Consider the following 20,334-nt stretch of genomic DNA (forward strand, 5'->3'; position numbering starts at 1 on the left):
TTTGTCCAACCTGATTATTTTATATCTTCCCCTGGATTTAATATAGTGCTTGGCACACAGTAAGCATTTAACACATACCACAGTTATTATTTCTTAAATCATTAGTATTATTATATTATCTGTAAACGTGGTTATTTCCCCGCTCATCCCTTCCGGCTAAATTATGCAGATGTTACCTAAAACCAGGCCTGGCACTGGTTCCCAGGGATCTCATTAATTCATACGTCTCCAGCATGAAACTGGACATTAGCATAACATGTTGCTTTCCCATAGTCTCGTGTTTACTAATATTTTTTTAAGGTCTTCAGCCTGTGACCTCATCAGGGGCCTTTTGAAACTCTGTATCAGGTACATTGGGTCCCATCTCTACCCATGCTTGTTGTCCCTTTCCGTGAACCTGAGCAGAGTCATGAGACATGATTTTTGTCTTCAAAGTCCCTGTTACCTTTCCCTCCCTGATTGGTCTTCTGAGATGTTCTCTCATCCGGGTGACACTCTGCTCTCTGGTCCCCAGGGTCGCCCCTAGAGCCTTCCTCATAGGTAGAAGATCTTCCAGCCCTCTGCGCCAGGTGGGCGATGGCCTCAGGTCACACAGTTTTGCCAAATCTCTCCTCTTCCCTACAGATTTCCCTCAGAAGTCCCAGAGGTTTTTTGTTATCCAGTTTTTGATTCTGATTTTAGTCATGCCAAGTGGTCCCTGATTTCTCCCAGGTCCTCTGAACAATCAAGTTCAAGTATTTAACTGGAGCTTTCAGTTGCTCCTTCAACCGTTTGTTAATGAGGATTGCACTTCATCAGTGATTCCTCTCTAAAATCATTCTGTAGTGATTCTCCTGCCCTTTAAGATAGAAGAAATACACATCACATGACCCTTAATTGAAGATCAGGGTAGGTTTCTTGTTCGTAGACTGAACATTCAGGTGGAGACCGTCAGTTAATAATACCAAGAAATATCTCAACTTGGGAACTATGGATTAATTTCTTTAACTTTGTGATCTGTGGAGAAGAAATCTGACTACATCCTTTCTGGATAAGGAACAGGAGCACATGGTTGTTAGGGCTCGAGGGAGGAATCAGTTTCTGGGAAAACACGGTTGTAGATAGTAACTGGAGAGGGAGGAACAGAAAAGGGGAAAGGAGAGGAGGCCACATGCATCCGACTTGGGCCAAGACACCTGCCCATCTGTGTAAATGTTCAATAGCACCCATGGCTGCCCACTCCAGCATCCCATGTCTGGATGTTCCCAGGTCCTGGGCTACAAACACAGATTGGCTGGCCTAAGGTAAGCAACTAGGAGACATAAATAGAAACAAGGAGTTGTACTGTATCATTCGCATTTATTAAGATTCATTTGGGGCACATGGGGAATTTGGGTTCGGTTGATCTCTCCAACTGTGACATGCTGAAGCTAGAGACTCCGGTGCTGTCTGAGAAGACTGGCAAGCGGGGTTTTGGAAGCTGGCTCCTCAGAGTGAGTCTGAGATGGGATCCGGGGTGTCCACCGATCCCAGATATCTTGGGAGGCTGCTCAGAGCCTGACGCTCTCTGTGTGGTGGTTTCTAGCAACAAGAGGAGCAATATCTCCTGTAGCAGGACGGGCGGTAGCTGTAGCAGCCGTAGCCAGAACCATAGCCGTAGCCACAGCCAGAGCCATAGCCACAGCCCAGTCGGCCATAGCTGCCGCATCCATAGCCAGAGCCGTAGCCGTAGCCACAGCCCAGCCCTCTGTAGCTCTTGCAGCCGTATCCGGATCCGTATCCGCAGCCGTATCCACAGCCGTATCCACAGCCGTAGCCAGAGCCATATCCACAGCCGTAGCCGCCATAGTAGTTCCCATAGTTGCAACACATGGTGTCAGGAGCGGAGGAGTTTGTTGCTAGAAGAGGAGGGTATGAGGTTTGAATGTCTGCGTCTGTCCTGAGATCTTTATATACAGGCCAGAGGGGGCGGGCCCAGTCCTCAACCTCATTTCTGTCCCTACCGGCCACAACCGCCTCATTATCCTGCATCTCCTGATGTCAGAACGATGTGACCCCTTAAGAGGATTTTTTTTGGATAATTAGCATGCAAGTGGGGATTCCCCTGACAATTCCGCACCGGAATAGTAAAGACTTTCTCACCCTCAGCACCAAGTCCCTGCCAGCCCCCAAATTGAGCCCCATAACCTGGCTTCGTGACACCAAGCAGCAGTGTGACTGTCACCCTTGTGGCATCCTGACCCCTAATTGCACATTCCTCTGTTCTGTGCTGTGAGCTCTCCAGGGAGAGAGACTGGAACTGGGCTTCTCCTGATCCTTCTCCTCCTCCTCGATCAGTTGGTCTTCCTGTTCAGTCTCCACCTCTATTCCATCATCTCCCACATCTTAGGACACAAACCTTGACTGGGAGTTGATGTCACTGGTCCATATCTGCCCCAGGATTCTCTCTCTCCTCCATAGCCTCCATTTTAGGAGCATTTTGTGATTGTCTCATCCCAGAACTTGTCCAAACTTTCTCGAACCTACTGCTCTTTTGTGTGTGACTGACAGCTCGTGGGAAGGCGATTGACAGGCATACCATGAAGTGGAGGATGAAATGCTACTTTCTTACTGTTTTCATCCACCCATCTGCTAGCTTCAGTGGCTCCTACAACTGGACTTCTGGTCTTGTGCCTGTCCAGCCCTCTCCCTGTGTGAATTTTAGACTTCTGTCAGGTTTCCCTTCAGTCTGTGTATCTCCCCAATGAAGGGTCCTAGCTCTTTGAGTCTCTCTCGACTCAGACCCAACTCTACCCTCACTCTTCCCCTGCTCCATTCTGCTCTTCCTGAGATGCCATTCACAGACATGGTGTTCCAGTTGTTGGGGGGACCAGTGATTTATAGAGTGGCCAAACTTGGTCTTTTATATTGCATTCTGGCTTTTCCCAATGTTGCCCAGTGCTACTTTGGTGTTGGGCCTTGCTCCAGACACTAGGCTGAATCTTGAAGCTCACCCAACCCTGGGTCTGGCATATTGGTCCCACGCTCTCCTAGCTCTATGGTGTCTGATATCCGTGGGATCATCTCCACAGAAACCCAATTATTTTTCCCTGTAATACCTCCTCCCATTTGCTCCCAAAGAAGCTCTGCTGCCATATATGGCTCCACCCTCTCCTTTTTAAGAGATTTTCCTGCAGCTTTTCCTCTACATGGATGTAAGCTTGTTGTGGGCAGGGGATGTGTCTGTTTATTGTTGTACTGTCCTCTCCCAAGTGCTTAGTACAGTGCTGTGCACACGGTAAGTGCTCAATAAATACATTGAATGAATGTTCATCATATAGAAGAGTTTGGTGAGGAGGGACATGGCCTACTAGAAAGAGCATGGGGCTGGAGGTCAGGGTACCTGGGGCCTAATACTGACTATGCCACTTGCCTGCTGACTGATCTTGGACAAGTTATCTAACTTCCCAATGGCTCAGTTTCCTCACCTGTAAAATGGGGATTCGGGAGCTGTGTTCCCTCCTATTTAGACTGAGAGCCCCAGGTGGAACAGGGATTGTGTCCAATCTGACTGTTTTGTATGCACTCTTGGGTTAAATATAGTGCTTGGCACATAGTAAGCTTTTAATAAATGCACAATTTTTTTTTAGTCATTATTATAATTATACTATCCCTGCACATCCCTCCTGGTTAATTTTTGCAAATGGTACATAAAACTAGTCCTGGCACCAGTCCCTAGATATATCACTATTCATACGCCTCCAGCTTGCAAATGTATGTTACCATTACATGGTGCTTCCCCATATTTTCATGTTTACTACATTCTCTTTAAAGTCAACAGTATGTGCTCTCATCAGAGGCCTTTTGAGAATCTAAATGTATCATGTCCCCTCGTTCCCATTTCTTCAGATGCTTGTTGTCCCTTTCCAGGACCCTGAGCATTTCATTCATTCATTTAATCCTATTTATTGAGCGCTTACTGTGTGCAGAGCACTGTACTAAGTGCTTGGGAAGTACAACTCGGCAACATATAGAGATGGTCCCTACCCAACAACGGGCTCACGGTCTAGAAGGGAGAGACAGACAACAAAACAAAACACGTAGACAGGTGTCAAAATCATCAGAACAAGTAGAATTAAGGCTATATGTACATCATTAACAAAATAAATGAATAGTAAATCTATACAAGTAAAATGAATATGTACAAGTAAAATAGAGTAATAAATCTGTACAAATATATACAAGTGCTCTGGGGAGGGGAAGGAGGTAGGGCAGGGGAATGGGGAGGAGGAGAGGAAAAAGGGGTCTCACTCTGGGAAGGCCTTCTGGAGGAGGTGAGCTCTCAGTAGGGCTTTGAAGGGAGGAAGAGAGCTAGCTTGGTGGATGAGTGGAGGGAGGGCATTCCAGGCCAGGGGAAGAACGTGGGCCGGAGGTCGGTGGCGGGACGGGCGAGAACGAGGCACAGTGAGGAGGAGGGTGCTGGCTGGGCTGTAGAAGGAGAGAAGGGAGGTGAGGTAGGAGGGGGCGAGGGGATGGACAGCCTTGAAGCCCAGGGTGAGGAGCTTTTGCTTGATTCATAGGTTGACAGGCAGCCACTGGAGACTTTGGAGGAGGGGAGTGACATTCCCAGAGCGTTTCTGCACAAATATGATCCAGGCAGCAGAGTGAAGTATAGACTGAAGTGGGGAGAGACAGGAGGATGGGAAATCAGAGAGGAGGCTAATGCAATAATCCAGTCGGTATAGGATGAGAGATTGAACCAGCAAGGTAGTGGTTTGGATGGAGAGGAAAGAGCAGATCTTGGCAATGTTGTGGAGGTAAGACCAGCAGGTTTTGGTGACAGATTGGATGTGTGGGGTGAATGAGAGAGCCTAGTCAAGCATGACACCGAGGTTGTGGGTTTGTGATACGGGTAGGATGGTAGTGCAGTCTACAGTGAGGAGAGTCATGAGACAAGGCTTTCCTCTTCAGAATCCCTGCTACCTCTCCCTCCCTGGTTGAGCCTTAAAGATGGCCTCTCATCTGGGTGAAACTTTGCTCTGGGGTCCTAGGGATCGCCTCTGGAGCCCTTCTCATAGGTGGAAGATCTCTATGATTATTATTATTACTCTATTTATTTATTTTATTTGTACATATTTATTCTATTTATTTTATTTTGTTAATATGTTTTGTTTTGTTCTCTGTCTCCCCCTTCTAGACTGTGAGCCCGCTGTTGGGTAGGGACTGTCTCTATATGTTGCCAACTTGTACTTCCCAAGCGCTTAGTACAGTGCTCTGCACACAGTAAGCGCTCAATAAATACGATTGAATGAATGAAGATCTTCAGTCCTCCATCATCATCATCATCAATCGTATTTATTGAGCGCTTACTATGTGCAGAGCACTGTACTAAGCGCTTGGGAAGTACAAATTGGCAACATATAGAGACAGTCAATCAATCAATCAATCAATCGTATTTATTGAGCGCTTACTATGTGCAGAGCACTGTACTAAGCGCTTGGGAAGTACAAATTGGCAACACATAGAGACAGTCCCTACCCAACAGTGGGCTCACAGTCTAAAAGGGGGGAGACAGAGAACAAAACCAAACATACTAACAAAATAAAATAAATAGAATAGATATGTACAAATAAATAAATAAATAAATAAATAGAGTAATAAATATGTACAAACATATATGCATATATACAGGTGCTGTGGGGAAGGGAAGGAGGTAAGATGGGGGATGGAGAGGGGGACAAGGGGGAGAGGAAGGAAGGGGCTCAGTCTGGGAAGGCCTCCTGGAGGAGGTGAGCTCTCAGCAGGGCCTTGAAGGGAGGAAGAGAGCGAGCTTGGCGGATGGGCAGAGGGAGGGCATTCCAGGCCCGGAGGATGACGTGGGCCGGGGGTCGATGGTGGGACAGGCGAGAGCGAGGTATGGTGAGGAGATTAGCGGCAGAGGAGCGGAGGGTGCGGGCTGGACTGTAGAAGGAGAGAAGGGAGGTGAGGTAGGAGGGGGCGAGGTGATGGAAAGCCTTGAATCCCAGAGTGAGGAGTTTCTGCCTGATGCGCAGATTGATTGGTAGCCACTGGAGATTTTTGAGGAGGGGAGTTATATGCCCAGAGCGTTTCTGGACGAAGATAATCCGGGCAGCAGCATGAAGTATGGATTGAAGTGGAGAGAGACACGAGGATGGGAGATCAGAGAGAAGGCTGATGCAGTAGTCCAGACGGGATAGGATGAGAGCTTGAATGAGCAGGGTAGCGGTTGGGATGGAGAGGAAAGGGCGGATCTTGACAATGTTGTGGAGCTGAGACCGGCAGGTTTTGGTGACGGCTTGGATGTGAGCCAGTCATACCCTCAGGTCGTACAGTCTATTTTAAATTTCTCATCTTCGCTGAAGCTTTCCTTCAGAAGTCTTAGGGATTTTTCTCCATCCGATTTTTGAGTTTAATTCAAGGAATCCCAATTGGTCTATGATTTATCCCAGTTCCTCTGATATTATTTTGATCTGATACTTTGCACTGTCATCAGTGAGAAATTATACAGACAAGTATTTCGATTATTTTTCCAAAGAAATTACTTCCCCAAGGGCTCATCTTGAAGCTTAGCTTACATGTATGTCCCCACCTACTCACTTGTAAGGGTTCTCACTGACGCTTCCCCCTCCTCTGCATGGTTTTTATCACCCTCAATAATTTGATGTCATTCATAAGTGTGAGGATTTCACAACTCATCCCTTCCTAGCTCACTTATGCAAATGTTACATAAAACCTGTCCTGGCACTGGTCCCCGAGACCTCACTCTTTGTACATCTCCAGATGGAAAATGGACATTTCTGGTTACGTGTTGCTTCCCCCATGATCTCGTATTTGCTACACTTTTTTCAAAGCCTTCAGGATATGTCCTCATCAGAGGCCTTCTGAAATCCAAATATATTTTGTCCACTCACTCCCCTGTCTCTGTACGCTTCTTGTCCCTTTACAGGAATCATAGTAGTGTTGCGAAACATGGTTTTCCCCTGCAGATTCCTTGCTACTTTTTCCTTGGCATTTGACCTTTCCATATGTTCTCTCCTCCGGGAAATTCTCTGCTCTGAGGTCCCCAGGATCATCTAGAGTCTTCCTCATAGGTGGAAGAGGCCCAGTGACCCCCTGTTCTCTCCATGGTGGCTGCCAATCCACCTATCCTAAGGCTGGCAGGGCTTCCGATTTTATGCAGTTTTTCAGATCTATCTGGTTCTGGTGTTTTCCTGGGGTTTTCAGCAGCTTTGGCTAGGTGAAGGGTGCAGTTAATTAGATCCCTTTCTAAAACAGAATATCCCTCTGGATTGCTTTTCCTGCCCTTTCAAATGCAAATGATAAATTTGCTAGTGGAATAAATCAGTGTGACTCATCTGAGCCTCAGGGCAGATTTGCTGTTCATTAGCTCAATGATCAGAGCCCTGAAGTTCAGAAAATCAAGAGATAGTTCAGCTCAGTATTATCCAAACAACTCCACGGGCATTGTGTCTGTGGAGAAGAAGTGTGGCTAGGCTAAACCAGGGTAGAGAAAAGGAGAACAGCAGGCCATTACGGCTGGAGAAAGGATGAAGATTCAGGGCCAATAGTGTCACATAGCACGAGATCCAGGAGGTGGGGGGAAGGAGAAAAGGCAAATGGAGATGGGGCCATATCAATCAGTGGTATTTATTGAGTGCTTACTATGTGCAGAGCAGTATACTAAGTGCTTGGGAGAGTACAATATAATTGAATTAGCTGTTCCATGCCCATAACGAGCTTACAGTCAGACATTCATATGAATAAACAAATAATTTATCGTATATAATTTACAGATATGTACACAACCGCTGTGAGGCTGGACACCACTTGGGTCCAGCTTGGCCTGGGACACCGGTACATTTGGGTGCATGTCCAGTAGCACCCGTGGTTGTCCCTTCAGGTATCCAGTGCTCTGGATTTTTTCGGGTCCTAGGCTACAAACACAAATTGACTGGCCAAAGGCAAGCAACTAGGTGATGCAAGTAGAAACAAGGTGGCGTGCTGGAACGAACACAATTATTGGGATTCACTGTAGGCATATGGGATACTTGGGGTCACGTGATATCTTCTCAGGCTCCATGCTGCCTGGGATGATCGTCAGATAGGACCATGAATGGTGTGCAGCTGGTGTGCTGCAGTGAGTCTGAGATCAGAGCTGGAGAATCTACCAAACCCAAGTGTTTCTGGAACCTGTTCAGAAGCTGAAGTTCCCTGCGAGTTGTTTTTTAGCAGCACGATGAACAATATCTCCAGTAGCAGGATGGACGGTAGCTGCCGCAGCCATAGCCAGAGTCATAGCCACAGCCCAATCCCCTGTAGCAGCCGTATCTGGATCTGTAGCTGCAGCCGTCTCCACAGCCATAGCCGCTGCCATATCCACAGCCATAGCTAAAGCTGAGTCCACAGCCAGAGCCAAAGCCACCGTAGTTCCCGTAGTTGCAACACATCATGTTGGGTGAGGAGGGTGTGAGGTTCAAACGCCTCTGACTGTCCTGAGGCCTTTATGTATAAACCAGAGGTAGTGTGTCATTCATTCATTCAGTCATATTTATTGAGCACTTACTGTGTGCAGAGCACTGTACAGTGTGTCCAGCATTCTTCTTCATCCCCATGTCTACTTGCAAAAAAAAAAACCTTCATTATTTTGGGACTCCTGAAAACATGGAGGCCATGTTCTGTGTAGGTTCTTTTCAGGACAATTTACTGCCACCCTGGGATTCTCTCACCACTCCCCAGCCTCCAGTTTAGAAGGGATTAAACACTTTTAAAGCCCTGTCTCTACTGGTCCTTAATTGGTCTCTATAATCTAGATCATACGGCAACAAGACTGTGTCAACTATGTGTCTTTCCAGCCTCTAATTACACATTCCTCCACTCTGGGATGGGAGCTTTTCTTGGTCCCTCCAGGAGTCCCTTGGGAGCCGACGGTTTTCAACTTGTGTTCTCATCAGTTGGCCAGATGCTTCCCGCAGACTCAGCGTTCAGCTGATAGATTTGGTCTGGATTTGGGCTGTGGAGTGTTGCCATGGTGAGCGAAATGGGAATGAGATGTCAACAATGAGCAACACTCTCTTAGCGTTCATGACAAAGACGAAGCTATACCTTTCTGGCTACAAATGCTTACAAAATGCAGCATGGTCAGTTTTGGGAGTGGGCCTTTTTCCTCAATCAATCAATCAGTTGTACTTACTGAGCACTTACTGTGTACAGGGCACTGTACTAAGAGCTTGGGAGAGTACAACACAAGAATAGAACAGATATGCTCCCTGCCCACAACGAGGTTCCTTCCTACTTCTCCCTCTGAATCCTAGCTGGCTCACTGTCTTTGTTCCTCTCAAGCTGACCTCCTCACTGTGCTTCTTGCTCCCAATGCTGATCTCTTGCACTCATCCTCCCTCCTGTCTGGAATTCCCTCTCCCTTCATCTCCAATGGATCTCTGCTCTCCCCGTCTTCTGAGGTCTCATGAAACCATATCTCTTCTAAGTGGTTTCCCCAAATGATATCTAATCTCCCCACCTTATCTCTCCCATTGCCATTTTACCCCTCCATGCCAACTAACCTCATAAATACTCGTAACTTCCCATAGAACTTTTCTACAGAGCTTTATATTCAATTACATCCCCAGTAATGTATTTTAGTCTCTTTTCCCCTCCCACTGGATTGTAAATTACTCAAGAGAGGGGATCACATCTACGCACTTCCTAGCACTTAGTGCAGTGGTCTACATGCGGTAGATGCCCAGTAAATAGCATTGATTAATTAATAGATTGCGTGAAGAAGTAGGTCGAGTTTATTTTTGAGGCTGGGTTAGGGTTTGGCTTTTCCTTGGGGTCCAAATTGAGATTCCAGTTCAGTTAAGGTTAGGGGTCCCTTTGTGTCTGGGATTTGGGGGATGGGTAGGGTTGGAGTTTGATATCTGGTTTAGCCACCGGTTTTTTAATAAGCAACTGAACTTGTGGCTGCTTTGAATTTACCTACATGGAAAGCGGAAGTTGGTAGGTTGCCTGTGGAGGAATGGCTGGAAGTGAAAGTGGGGATTAGACCGAGGCATCGGTGGGTACGTTGCAGTGGGAACGTTGGAGAGTTTGTGGAGGAGCGTGTGACCAATTGAGATGGGTGCGGTTGTCCTGGAATCCGTCCTGGACGCCGGCTCTCTGTCTGCACTGGGGTGGGAGGGTGGGCCCCAGGCCTGGCTCAGCATGAAGGTGCCTGTGGTCTAATCTTGGGATTATCTGGAGGGTCCACTAGGGAAAGAGCCAGGTATCTCCCAGCTGCTTGGATTAGGGGACATGTAGAGGGGACAAAGCTCTATCTCACAAGGAAGTATTTCTTTTTCTTTTACCATTGCAGAGGGAAGGATTCAGAGAGAATTGCATGTGTTAGTTACCAAGTAGCCAGAGTGGCTCTGGATATAATTAGAGGTGAGAAGCACACATCAGTGGTATAGTCATGTAGTTGCTTGGTGTCAGAAAGTCAGGTTAAAGGAATCAGCTTGGATCCAGGCAGTAGCTGGGCTTGCCCGAAAAGGAAATCCTTTCACATTCCAGGCCTGCGATGGGTGGGGAAATTTCTGCCTGGTGGCTCATTATCTGGAAGTGGTTCTACAGAAGAGTTGCCCTGATGGTGGAGATGTGGTATTGCTGCATATTTTAGGCCAATGGAAATGAGGAGGAGAATTGGACCCACCCCCTCTGGCCCATATATAAAGGCCTCAGAGCACCTGGAGATATTCAAGCCTGTCACCTTCCTCTTTCAGCAACAAACTCCTCTTCTTCTGACACGATGTGTGGCAACTACGGGAACTACTACAATGGCTGTGGCTACGGCTGTGGCTATGGCTCTGGCTATGGCTGTGGGTACGGCTGTGGATACGGCTCCGGCTATGGCTGTGGATACGGCTCCGGCTATGGATGTGGATACGGCTCCGGCTATGGCTGTGGATATGGCAACTACGGGGGACTGGGTTGTGGCTATGGCTCTGGCTATGGCTGCTACAGCTACCGTCCATACTGCTACCGGAGATGCTATTCTTCCTGCTTCTAGAAAGTGAGATGCTGCGAGCTTCGTGCTTTGAACAAGTTTAGGACACCTGGATTTGGTGGGTTCTCCAGGCTCCGATTTCAGTTTCACCATGAGGCACCGGCTGCATGACACCATTCACCGTCCCGCTTGCCGGTCATCCTAGGCAACACTGGAGCCTCCAGCTTCAGTATGTCACTGGAGGAGAGATCACTGACTGCAAGTTTCCAAAATGCCTACAATGAATCCTATTAAATATGTTTGATCCATTGCAGCACCTTGTTTTTACTTGTGTCAAAGAGTTGATGGCCTTCGGCCTGCCATTCCATGTTTGTAGCCCCAAACCAGGGAAAATCCAGAACACTAGGTTCCAGAGGATTCACCCCTGGGTGCCACTGGACACTCAAGCTAATGGGTCACTGTCCTGGGCTATGCCGGTCATGTGTGGCCACATCAGTCAATCAGTCAATCAGTGCTGTTTATTGAGTGTTCATTGTGTGCAGGGCATCTGTTTCCTCCTTCAATCTTTTCCTCCTTTCCCTTGGATCTCAGGCCTATGGGAGAGCAGTGGTTTTCCTATTTTAATGTCTGTCTCCCCCTCTGGACTGTAAGCTCAGTGTGGGCAGGGAATGTGTCTACGATCTCTGTTGTATTTTGCTCTCCCAAGAGCTTTGTATAGTGCTCTGCACGGAGTAAGTGTTCAATAAATAACACGGATTATAAAATAATCGAGGGCAGGGATCATGTCTACCAACAATATTGTACCCTTCCAAACCCTTAATCCTGAAACACGTGGAATTTCAGTGGATGATCCCGATCCAAGACGTTTCCCGAGGCCATGATCTTCAGGCATCTGTTTGGAAGGTTATGAACAAGGAGGTGTAAACCTTTCCCCAGGCCAGTGGGTGCGTCATCCATTTAGGCTTTGAGCCGAGAATGTTTCCATCCCCAACTGAACCTCCCTGTGTCCTTGGGTGTTATTCATACTTTGCACCAAGAAATGCTTCTAGCAGGGTCACCTGTAGCAGGGCCTTTGGGATACTCTCTCTGGAGCACAGTCGGGGACCTGTGAGGTACTTCCTTCATCCTGGATTGGCCTGGTGTGAGATTTTGGAGGAAAGATGGGTTAAACTGGCTGCTGCACATAGCAAGGGACAAGTTCAAACTGCAGTGTGATAAGCTGTGAGAGACCAAGAAATCAGTCTGTGTTTTGGCCAGGTTCCTCTCTGGGTCAGTTTTGTTGGTAGAAGTTGTTGGGGATTCCTCCCACTCCCCTCACCTCCAACAGTGTAAGTCATTGCTGGGAATGCTGGAATTCAGTGCGGAAATCAAGTCTAGGTGGTCCTGGAGGGCGAATGTGGTCCTGTTTTTTTGTTTTTTTTTTTAAACAGTATTTGTTAAGTGTTTGCTATGTGCCACACACTGTTCTAAGCACTGGGGTAGATACAGTGTAATCAAGGTTGGGCATAGTCCATGTCCCACATGGGGTTCACAATCTTAATCTCCATTTAACAGATGAAGAAACTGAGGCATGGAGGAGTGCAGTGATTTGCCCAGGCTCACATAGCAGACAAGCAGTGGAACCAGGACAAGAAATCATGTCCTTCCGACTCCCAAGCCCATGCTCTAACTCTACACCACCCTGCTTCTGCAAGCTTTGTGGCATGGGGTGTGAGGCTGAAAGGAAAAGGGTTCATATGAAGAAAGAGGGTGTTTTTCTGGTTGAATTTGTGGAGGCTGGAGCCAGAGCTTCACACAGCGGACAGAAGATGCTGTCTGATTCATTTTCTTCTCTTCGGGTCACATCCTCATTGTCATCACCTCAGGACTTTTTGACCTCACGGCCTCCAGTAGCACTTTTGTACATATTGGTTTATAAACTTTAGTATTTATTCTCCATCTTTCCCATCTCTTTTTCCTCCTAACAACACAGATTTAGGTTTGTCTGTCCTGCTTGATTATCTGTTCCTGGAGGGCAGAGCAGCGATTGCATTTTCCACTTAGCTCTATTGTACCCCTGCCTTCCCTTCCCTTGCCCCCTCCAGTTGAAGGACATCCTCACCAATCTGGTCCTGATCCACAACACTTGAATTAGATAAGGCATCTGTGAAAGTCTGATATTTGTTGTACTCTCCCAAGTGCTTTGTACGGTGCTTTGCATAGAGTAAATACTATTCATCGTTTTGTCACTTGGTGAGCCCCATGGCTCAAAAAATGCAGACCTAACAGACACAACGTCCCCTTGAACATTCTGGCAGCTCTACCTAAAAATCTCCCCAGAACAAGGCCCGGGAACAAAAACACCTCAAGCAATACAAACTCCTCACTTTTCATAAACATTATGTTATCTGTCATATCAACTCCAGGCATCAGCATCTGGTATCTTTGCTCATTGCACACAATTGAGTCATCAGTTTCTTGAGAACTCCCAACTGTTGAAACTCACTGAGCCTCTCCTCGAACTCTGGGCTGGGCTGTTTAGGGCATCCACAGGGACTTTCGGGGGCTTTTCTGGGTGTTGGGGGCTTTCACAGAGTCATCAGTGGTCCATCTTCTCTTACTGAGTGACAGATGACACACCTTCTCCAAACTTATCCACCCATGGATGTGCCATTCATGCACTCATTCACAGTCGAAGGGGGAGAGGGGACCAGGAATTTAATGCCCATTTTACAGATGAGGAAACTGAAGCACAGAAAAATGAAGTGACTTCCCCAAGATCCCACAGCAGGCAAGTGGTGGAGCTGGGATTAGAACCCAGCTCTGCCCCTGAGTGTTGGTGGGGCCCTGGTGAGGTGTAGCAGATGGGGAGGGGCAGCTAGGCACCCCCAGGGCTGTGAAGAAGGGCTCAGGTCCCTCATCTCATCACTAGTGGAACTATGGGTGGGACAGGGAGGTCAGCATCTGCTGAGCTCTAGAGAGCAGAGCCCACTGTCCAGCTGCAACCTCTGACCCCACCGGCATAAGTGTCTAGCAGCACTGGGGGGTCAAGTGGTCTGCACCTCCCCAGGGTAAAATTTGTTTTCTACCCTTGGAGGCACTCCTCACCTCCCTGTGTGGGGTTCAGAAACTCTGGTCCTGCCGTACTAACCATGTGTAAGGACGCTGGTGTGAGCCTGCCCCGAATCCATCCCCCAACTGCTCCTCGTGCCCAGAGTGAGGAGAGCGATGAGGGAGTGGATGAGGCTGTGACTGGTGAGGCGCTCGCTGGGGCTGTGCTATGGTGCTGTGTCACGAGATAAATCCAGGCTGTGGAGGCTGTTTGGAGGTTTGATCTGATGTTAGGTAAGGGCTTTGAAGCCATAATAATCACCTCTCATGTCAGGGGCCCCGTAGCCAGCCGCCAACTGCACAAAAACATGTTTAGTAAATCAGAGGAGCCTCAGTTTTTTGTTTGACCTAAGCTAATGAGATGTTTTTGTTCAAATTGGTCCCATAAATGAAGGCAAAGAGTCCTTGTGGTGAGCCCCACCCTGGCCGGATGGGTATAAAAGTCTGACGCCGACTGTGGCGTTCAAATTCTCATCTTTTCCTCTCCTCTAAGCTCCCAAACCCTCCGTCTCCGACACCATGAGCTGCTACTACGGCAGCTACTTTGGCGGCTGCGGTTATGGCGGCCTGGGCTGGGGTTACGGCGGCCTGGGCTGTGGCTATGGCTGTGGCAGCTACCGAGGCCTTGGCTGGGGCTATGGTTACCCCTACGGTTGTGGTTACGGCTCCGGCTTCGGATACGGCTGCTACCGCCCCTCCTGCTGGTACTGAGGGACCTTCTCGGGCCTCTAGCCCCTTGTTCCAAAATACATCGGGTTTCAAGGCCTTCCTGCCTGTCCTCTCTGGGCTCCGTTCCAGCTTGACCGTCGGCTGTCCGACCTCTACCTTCCACCTTCTTGAAATCTCAGGATGGAATCCCAACTAGTCAACTCGTGACTGAAGTTGTGCGTGTCAAGTTCACATGAGCCAGGACCAGTTCCTGAATGATGGGGTTTTCCTTTCCCAGACCTGACTTTAATTTTTTCTCATTTGTGGAGGTTTTCAGGTTGGGGGGAATCCCCACGTCTGTTCCTAATAAGCACACTTTAACCTGGTAGAATCAGGCAGTTTATTTCTCTCTAACCTGATTTGATTCCTCAGCAGTTGCAGCCTGCATTGCGAAAGGGGCAGCCGCGACTTAGTACAGTGCTCTGCACACAGTAAGCGCTCAATAAATACGATTGAATGAATCTCTATATGTTGCCAACTTGTACTTCCCAAGCACTTAGTACAGTGCTCTGCACACAGTAAGTGCTCAATAAATACAATTGAATGAATCTCTAGATGTTGCCAACTTGTACTTCCCAAGTGCTTAGTACAGTGCTCTGCACCCAGTAAGTGCTCAATAAATACGATTGAATGAATCTCTATATGTTGCCAACTTGTGCTTCCCAAGCGCTTAGTACAGTGCTCTGCACACAGTAAGTGCTCAATAAATACGATTGAATGAATGAATGAATGAAGATGGGACCTGGAGAGGGCTGGCCCCCTCCCCACACCCCGGGGCTGGATGCTTCACATTTTGCTCTATAAAAGCGGGAATGGTTGCCGGGGCAACCCCAGGGGCCCCACGGGATTCAGTGCAGATGACACCTTTGGCTGCAGATCAAAGAGGGGAAGACCACATGGACCTAATTTTCATTCTGAGGGCTGGTCAAAAAGGTGGTGGGGCCAGAGAGGAGACAGCTGATGGATAAGCCTCCATTTTGGGTCTTTTGTAACTGAATCTGACTGGAAAAGCTCAAGTCTGGTCAGAGGACAATGATGCATGAGGCTATGGGAGTGGGCATTGTGGCTGCTTTGTCTCACTGCCCGATGTGGAGTTGGCATGGTATTTGGGGCTGGTAGAATGGATCAATCAAAATAATGAGCAAAAGAAAAATAATGACAGCAGATAGCTTTCCTTATGCCATACACCGATGTATCTGATGACCCAGGGCGGGTCCTTATACTCAACTGGCCTCTCTCTGCCACTCTTCTGAATCCCCAACTCAGTCAATCAGTCACATTTACTGAGTGCTTTTTGTGTGCTGTGAACCACACTATGCACTTGGGAACGTACAGAATTACAGAGTCGGTAGACCCACTCCCCATCCACAAGGAGCATGCAATCTAGAGGGAGAGATGGGCATTAATACAAATAAATCAACTCCTAACAAGATGTCCTGCAGCTACTCTGGGAACTACTATAGCAGCTTGAGGCTAAGGTTCTGACTCTAGTTGTGGCTTCAGCTTAGACTGTGGTGTGGCTACTACCCTGACTGTGGTTGTGAATTTAAGAGCTACTGGGGAAGGGGCTGTGCTATGTTTCTGCCTATGGCTGCCATGGGAGGAATTACTGAAGAATTGATAATGTTTGGGATGCCCAGATCTACTGAAACCGATTCATTTGTCCTCGATCCAGGAATTTCTAGCATTTCAATTATGTGGATCAGCACCGACAAAATTGCCGGTTTGAGCTCTGGTGATCATCTTCTGGGTGACAGAGTCCAGTTGTTCTTTCATTGGCATGACCTTGTCTAAAGGGACTCTGAGACCTGCCATTTTAACCCCTTTTCCCTGCTCGGTAGATTCCTTCTGTCATTTCTCCCAGCCTCTTTGGTGTGAAGAGTGAAGGAGTGAGGAAGGAAACTCTGTTGGTGTCAGAGATTTGTTTCATCTAGTATATAGCATATATCCAGTCTCATCTTCTTTCATGTAATTCAATGGGTTTATCATGTTTGATTTTTCCATAGTTGGATTCGCCCAGCTCTGTCCTCCTTGAGACACATGAAGCTCAGCATGTTTTGTCAGGCAGCCGAGGGAATCTGTGGTACCTTTGGTTCAGCAGTGAGCCTCTCGCACATGCTTCTTGTCTTCTACGGGCCATGCTATATGCCTGTGGTCGGCACAATACATCCATTTTTGGCATAGTGAATAGAGCACGGCGCTGGGAATCAGAAGGATCTGGGTTCCAAGTTTGGCTCTGCTACTTGTCTGCTAAGTGACCTTGGGCAAATCACTCCATATCTGTGTTTCGATTAACTCATCTGTAAAATGGGGATTATTCATTCAATTCAATTCAGTCATTCATTCATTCAATCATATTTATTAAGCACTTACTGTGTGCAGAGCCCTGTACTAAGCGCTTGGGAAAGAGTGACAATCCCTGCCCACATGAGCTCACATTCTAGTTGGGGGGTACAGACATTGATAGTAATAAATATGGTATTTGTTAAGTACTTACTATGTGCCAAGCACTGTTCTAAGTGCTGGGGTAGATACAGGGTAATCAGGTTCTCCCACATGGGGCTCACAGTTTTAATGCCCATTTTACAGATGAGGAGACTGAGGCCCAGAGAAGTGAAGGGACTTGCCCAAGGTCACACAGCAGACAAGTGGTGGAGCTGGGATTAGAACCCACGTCCTCTGACTCTCAACCCCAAGCTCTTTCCACTGGGCCACGCTGCTTCCAATCGATACAAATAAACAGACATCAATACAAATAAATGAAATTACAGATATATACATAAGTTCTGTGGAACTGAGAGATGGGGGAAGAGCAAAGGGAGCAAGTCAGGGTGATGCAGAAGGTAGTGGGAGATGAGGAAAAATGGGGTTTAGTCTGCGAAGACCTCTTGGAGGAGATGTGCCTTCAGTGAGGCTTTGAAAGGTTGAGAGTAATTGTCTGGAGGATTTGAGGAGAGAGGGCATTCTAGGCCAGAGGGAGTACGTGGGCCAGGGGTACTGTGTCCAAGTTAATTAGCTTGTATCTAACCCAAGGTTTAGTACAGTGCTTAGAACATAGTAAGCACTTAACAAATACCATAAAATTAAAAAAAAGATGAGGTAGATGGGAGAGAGGTGCTCGAGCATCTTAAAGGCAGTGGTAAGGAGTTTCCCTGATGTTGCTGTGTACCTTGCTCCCCTCATTTGTTCCCTCTGGACACGGGGGCTCCTGGCCTCCATCCCGGGCTGAGGCTGGAAGGGAAGAGTCAATGGACAGAATTCCAAGCAGGGGAGCTGAGATCAACCAGCAGCCCGAGACAAGAAGTGGTAGGTCAGTCAATCTCATTTATTGAGCACTTTCTATGGGCAGAGCACTGTACTAAGCACTTGGGAGAGTACACTATAGTATAGTACAATATACAGACACATTAGAGAAGCACCATGGCTCAGTGGAAAGAGCACAGGCTTTGGAGTCAGAGGTCATGGGTTCATATCCCAGCTCCACCAATTGTCAGCTGTGTGACTTTGGGCAAGTCACCTCACTTCTCTGGGCCTCAGTTACCTCATCTGTAAAATGGGGATTAAGACTGTGAGCCCCCGGTGGGAAAACCTGATCACCTTGTATCCCCCCAGTGCTTAGAACAGTGCTCTGCACATAGTAAGCGCTTAACAAATGCCATCATTATTATTATTATTGTAACCTCCCCAGCGCTTAGAACATTGCATATAGTAAGCGCTTAATAAATGCCATTATTGTTATTATTATTATCATTCCCTGCCCACAACGAGCTCTCAGTCTAGAGACTGTGTAGTCTAGAGTCTGCTTCAGATCTAGCCAGGATTCTGAAAATACAAGCGGGATTCTTCTTTAGGGTCACGGGACTGACCCCGAACCCTCACGCGGCAACAAAGCCACGGAGACTCATGTAACAAGCAAGAAGACCTCACTTGACACAATTAATGAGATTTTTCTGTGGGGAAATTAGTCTTTAGAATGAGGAAGCACCGAGTCCTTGTGGTGAGCCCCACCCTGGCCCAGTGGGTATAAAGGGCCCGGGCGGACGGTGGCGTTCAAACTCACATCCATTCCTCGCCTCCACACCACCAAACCCTCCTTCTCTGAAACCATGAGCTGCTACTACGGCAACTACTTCGGCGGCTGCGGCTCCGGAGGCCTGGGCTGGGGCTACAGCGGCCTGGGCTGTGGCTACAGCTGCGGCGGCTACCGGGGCCTGGGCTGGGGCTACGGGTACCCCTACGGCTACGGCTGCGGCTTCGGCCGTGGATGCGGATACGGCTGGTTCTGAGGTGACCGGTCCAGTGCCGTCTTGGAATGTGTTTTTTGGGGAGCCATGAAGTGTGGAACTAGAAACTCCAGCCCGAGCCGACCCTGCTCAGCGTGGGCCTCCCCTTCCGGCCCCGACTTCCACCCGGATGAGCTGCCTGTTGAGTCCAGACATGTTTCCCTGAGATGATTCCAATTCTCCCTATCGTAGCTGGCATTTCTATCGTCAGTGTGGGGATCCATCCTGTCTCCCGGCATCCTTTATCTGGAGGGGCTTCATGTTGGGGAGATTTCTGAGCTCACCATCCAATAAACTTCTGCTCCCTCCGTGCGCTTGTGGTGGCTGGTTTGATGTATTTATCCATGAGATGTGTTCCTAGTTTGTACTGACTTGATTGGTAGAAGATTAGAGAAGCAGCGTGGCTTAGTGGAAAGAGCATGGGCTTTGGAGTCAGAGGTCATGGGTTCAAATCCCGGCTCCACCAATTGTCAGCTGTGTGACTTTGGGCAAGTCACTTCACTCCGCTGGGCCTCAGTTCCCTCATCTGGTTAATGGGGATTAAGATGGTGAGCCCCACGTGGGACAACCTGATCACCTTGTAACCTCCCCAGCGCTAAGAACAGTGCTTTGCACGTAGTAAGCACATAACAAATACCATCGTTATCATTATTATTGGTAGAGAACAGAAGCATTAGGGTCATGGTTTGGCTGGGTCACGTCGGCTGACAAGGCAGGTGGATAAGTATCCAACCTCCCGGTCCCCTGGCCCTGGGTCATCTCCTGGGTGATTGTGGTCCCACTCTCAGGCTCTGTGGGTGGTCCGTGGCCTCGTGGTTTAGACGTAGAAGGCCGATTGAGCCTGGCCTGATCTCTTTGTGTGTGTCCGTTGTTTTTCTCAGCCCACACCTCTTCCAGGTAGTGTGGCACTTGGTTGCTCTGGGGCTTCGAAGAGGTTCCCGCAACAGTTCGGCTCCTGGGGTAACTGCCGTGCCGCCTTGTCCAGCCCCACCCTTAGAAGAGTTTTAGAGCTGCCCATGTCACCGGCCGCTGGTAAACCCAGCTACTTTCAGGGGCTCTTTTTGGGGGGTGCTGCATCGTCGTCTAAGGGGAAAGCGCTCCCCAGAGGAACGGAAGCTGATTCTAATGCTGGTTCTCAGTCCTCGGCAACCCCTAGTGGGAAGTTAAAACCCGACTGCCTACATGCGGAATCCCACTGCCCCCCTCTGCGAGTGGGATGGTGGTGGAGGAGGTACAGGACCCTCTCACTTCTTCAGGTCATCAATCCATGGTAGGGGGTGAGCGCCTGCCTAC

General features: G+C 48.3%; 2 protein-coding genes across 2 annotated transcripts in view; both read left to right on the top strand.

Annotated features, from left to right (window-relative positions):
• The window catches only part of LOC119945232 (keratin-associated protein 6-2-like), a 73,278-nt gene extending 62,219 nt beyond the window's left edge, over positions 1–11,059 (top strand). Inside the window, exon 3 of the mRNA XM_038766311.1 lies at positions 10,737–11,059. Coding sequence (XP_038622239.1) covers positions 10,737–11,023 — 287 coding nt within the window. The 3' untranslated portion in view covers positions 11,024–11,059. The remainder of the gene's footprint in view (positions 1–10,736) is intronic.
• Positions 11,060–14,569: 3,510 nt separating this feature from the next.
• On the top strand, positions 14,570–19,044 carry LOC119945152 (keratin-associated protein 6-2-like). The gene is made up of 2 exons (XM_038766180.1): positions 14,570–14,754; positions 18,777–19,044. Exons 1-2 carry the CDS (start codon positions 14,570–14,572, stop codon positions 19,042–19,044), a joined length of 453 nt encoding a protein of 150 aa, XP_038622108.1.
• The last annotated feature ends 1,290 nt before the right edge of the window (positions 19,045–20,334 follow it).

The sequence above is a fragment of the Tachyglossus aculeatus genome, chromosome 24, assembly GCF_015852505.1.
Source record: "Tachyglossus aculeatus isolate mTacAcu1 chromosome 24, mTacAcu1.pri, whole genome shotgun sequence".
NCBI lineage: Eukaryota > Metazoa > Chordata > Mammalia > Monotremata > Tachyglossidae > Tachyglossus > Tachyglossus aculeatus.

What these genes read in the sequence shown, in the direction of transcription:
- LOC119945152 (XM_038766180.1), top strand. Translation starts at nt 14,570, where the DNA reads ATGAGCTGCTACTACGGCAGCTACTTTGGCGGCTGCGGTTATGGCGGC. An exon ending in TGCTACCGCCCCTCCTGCTG is followed by an intron (nt 14,755 to 18,776) that starts GTACTGAGGGAC and finishes ACCCTGGCCCAG; the next exon opens with TGGGTATAAAGGGCCCGGGC.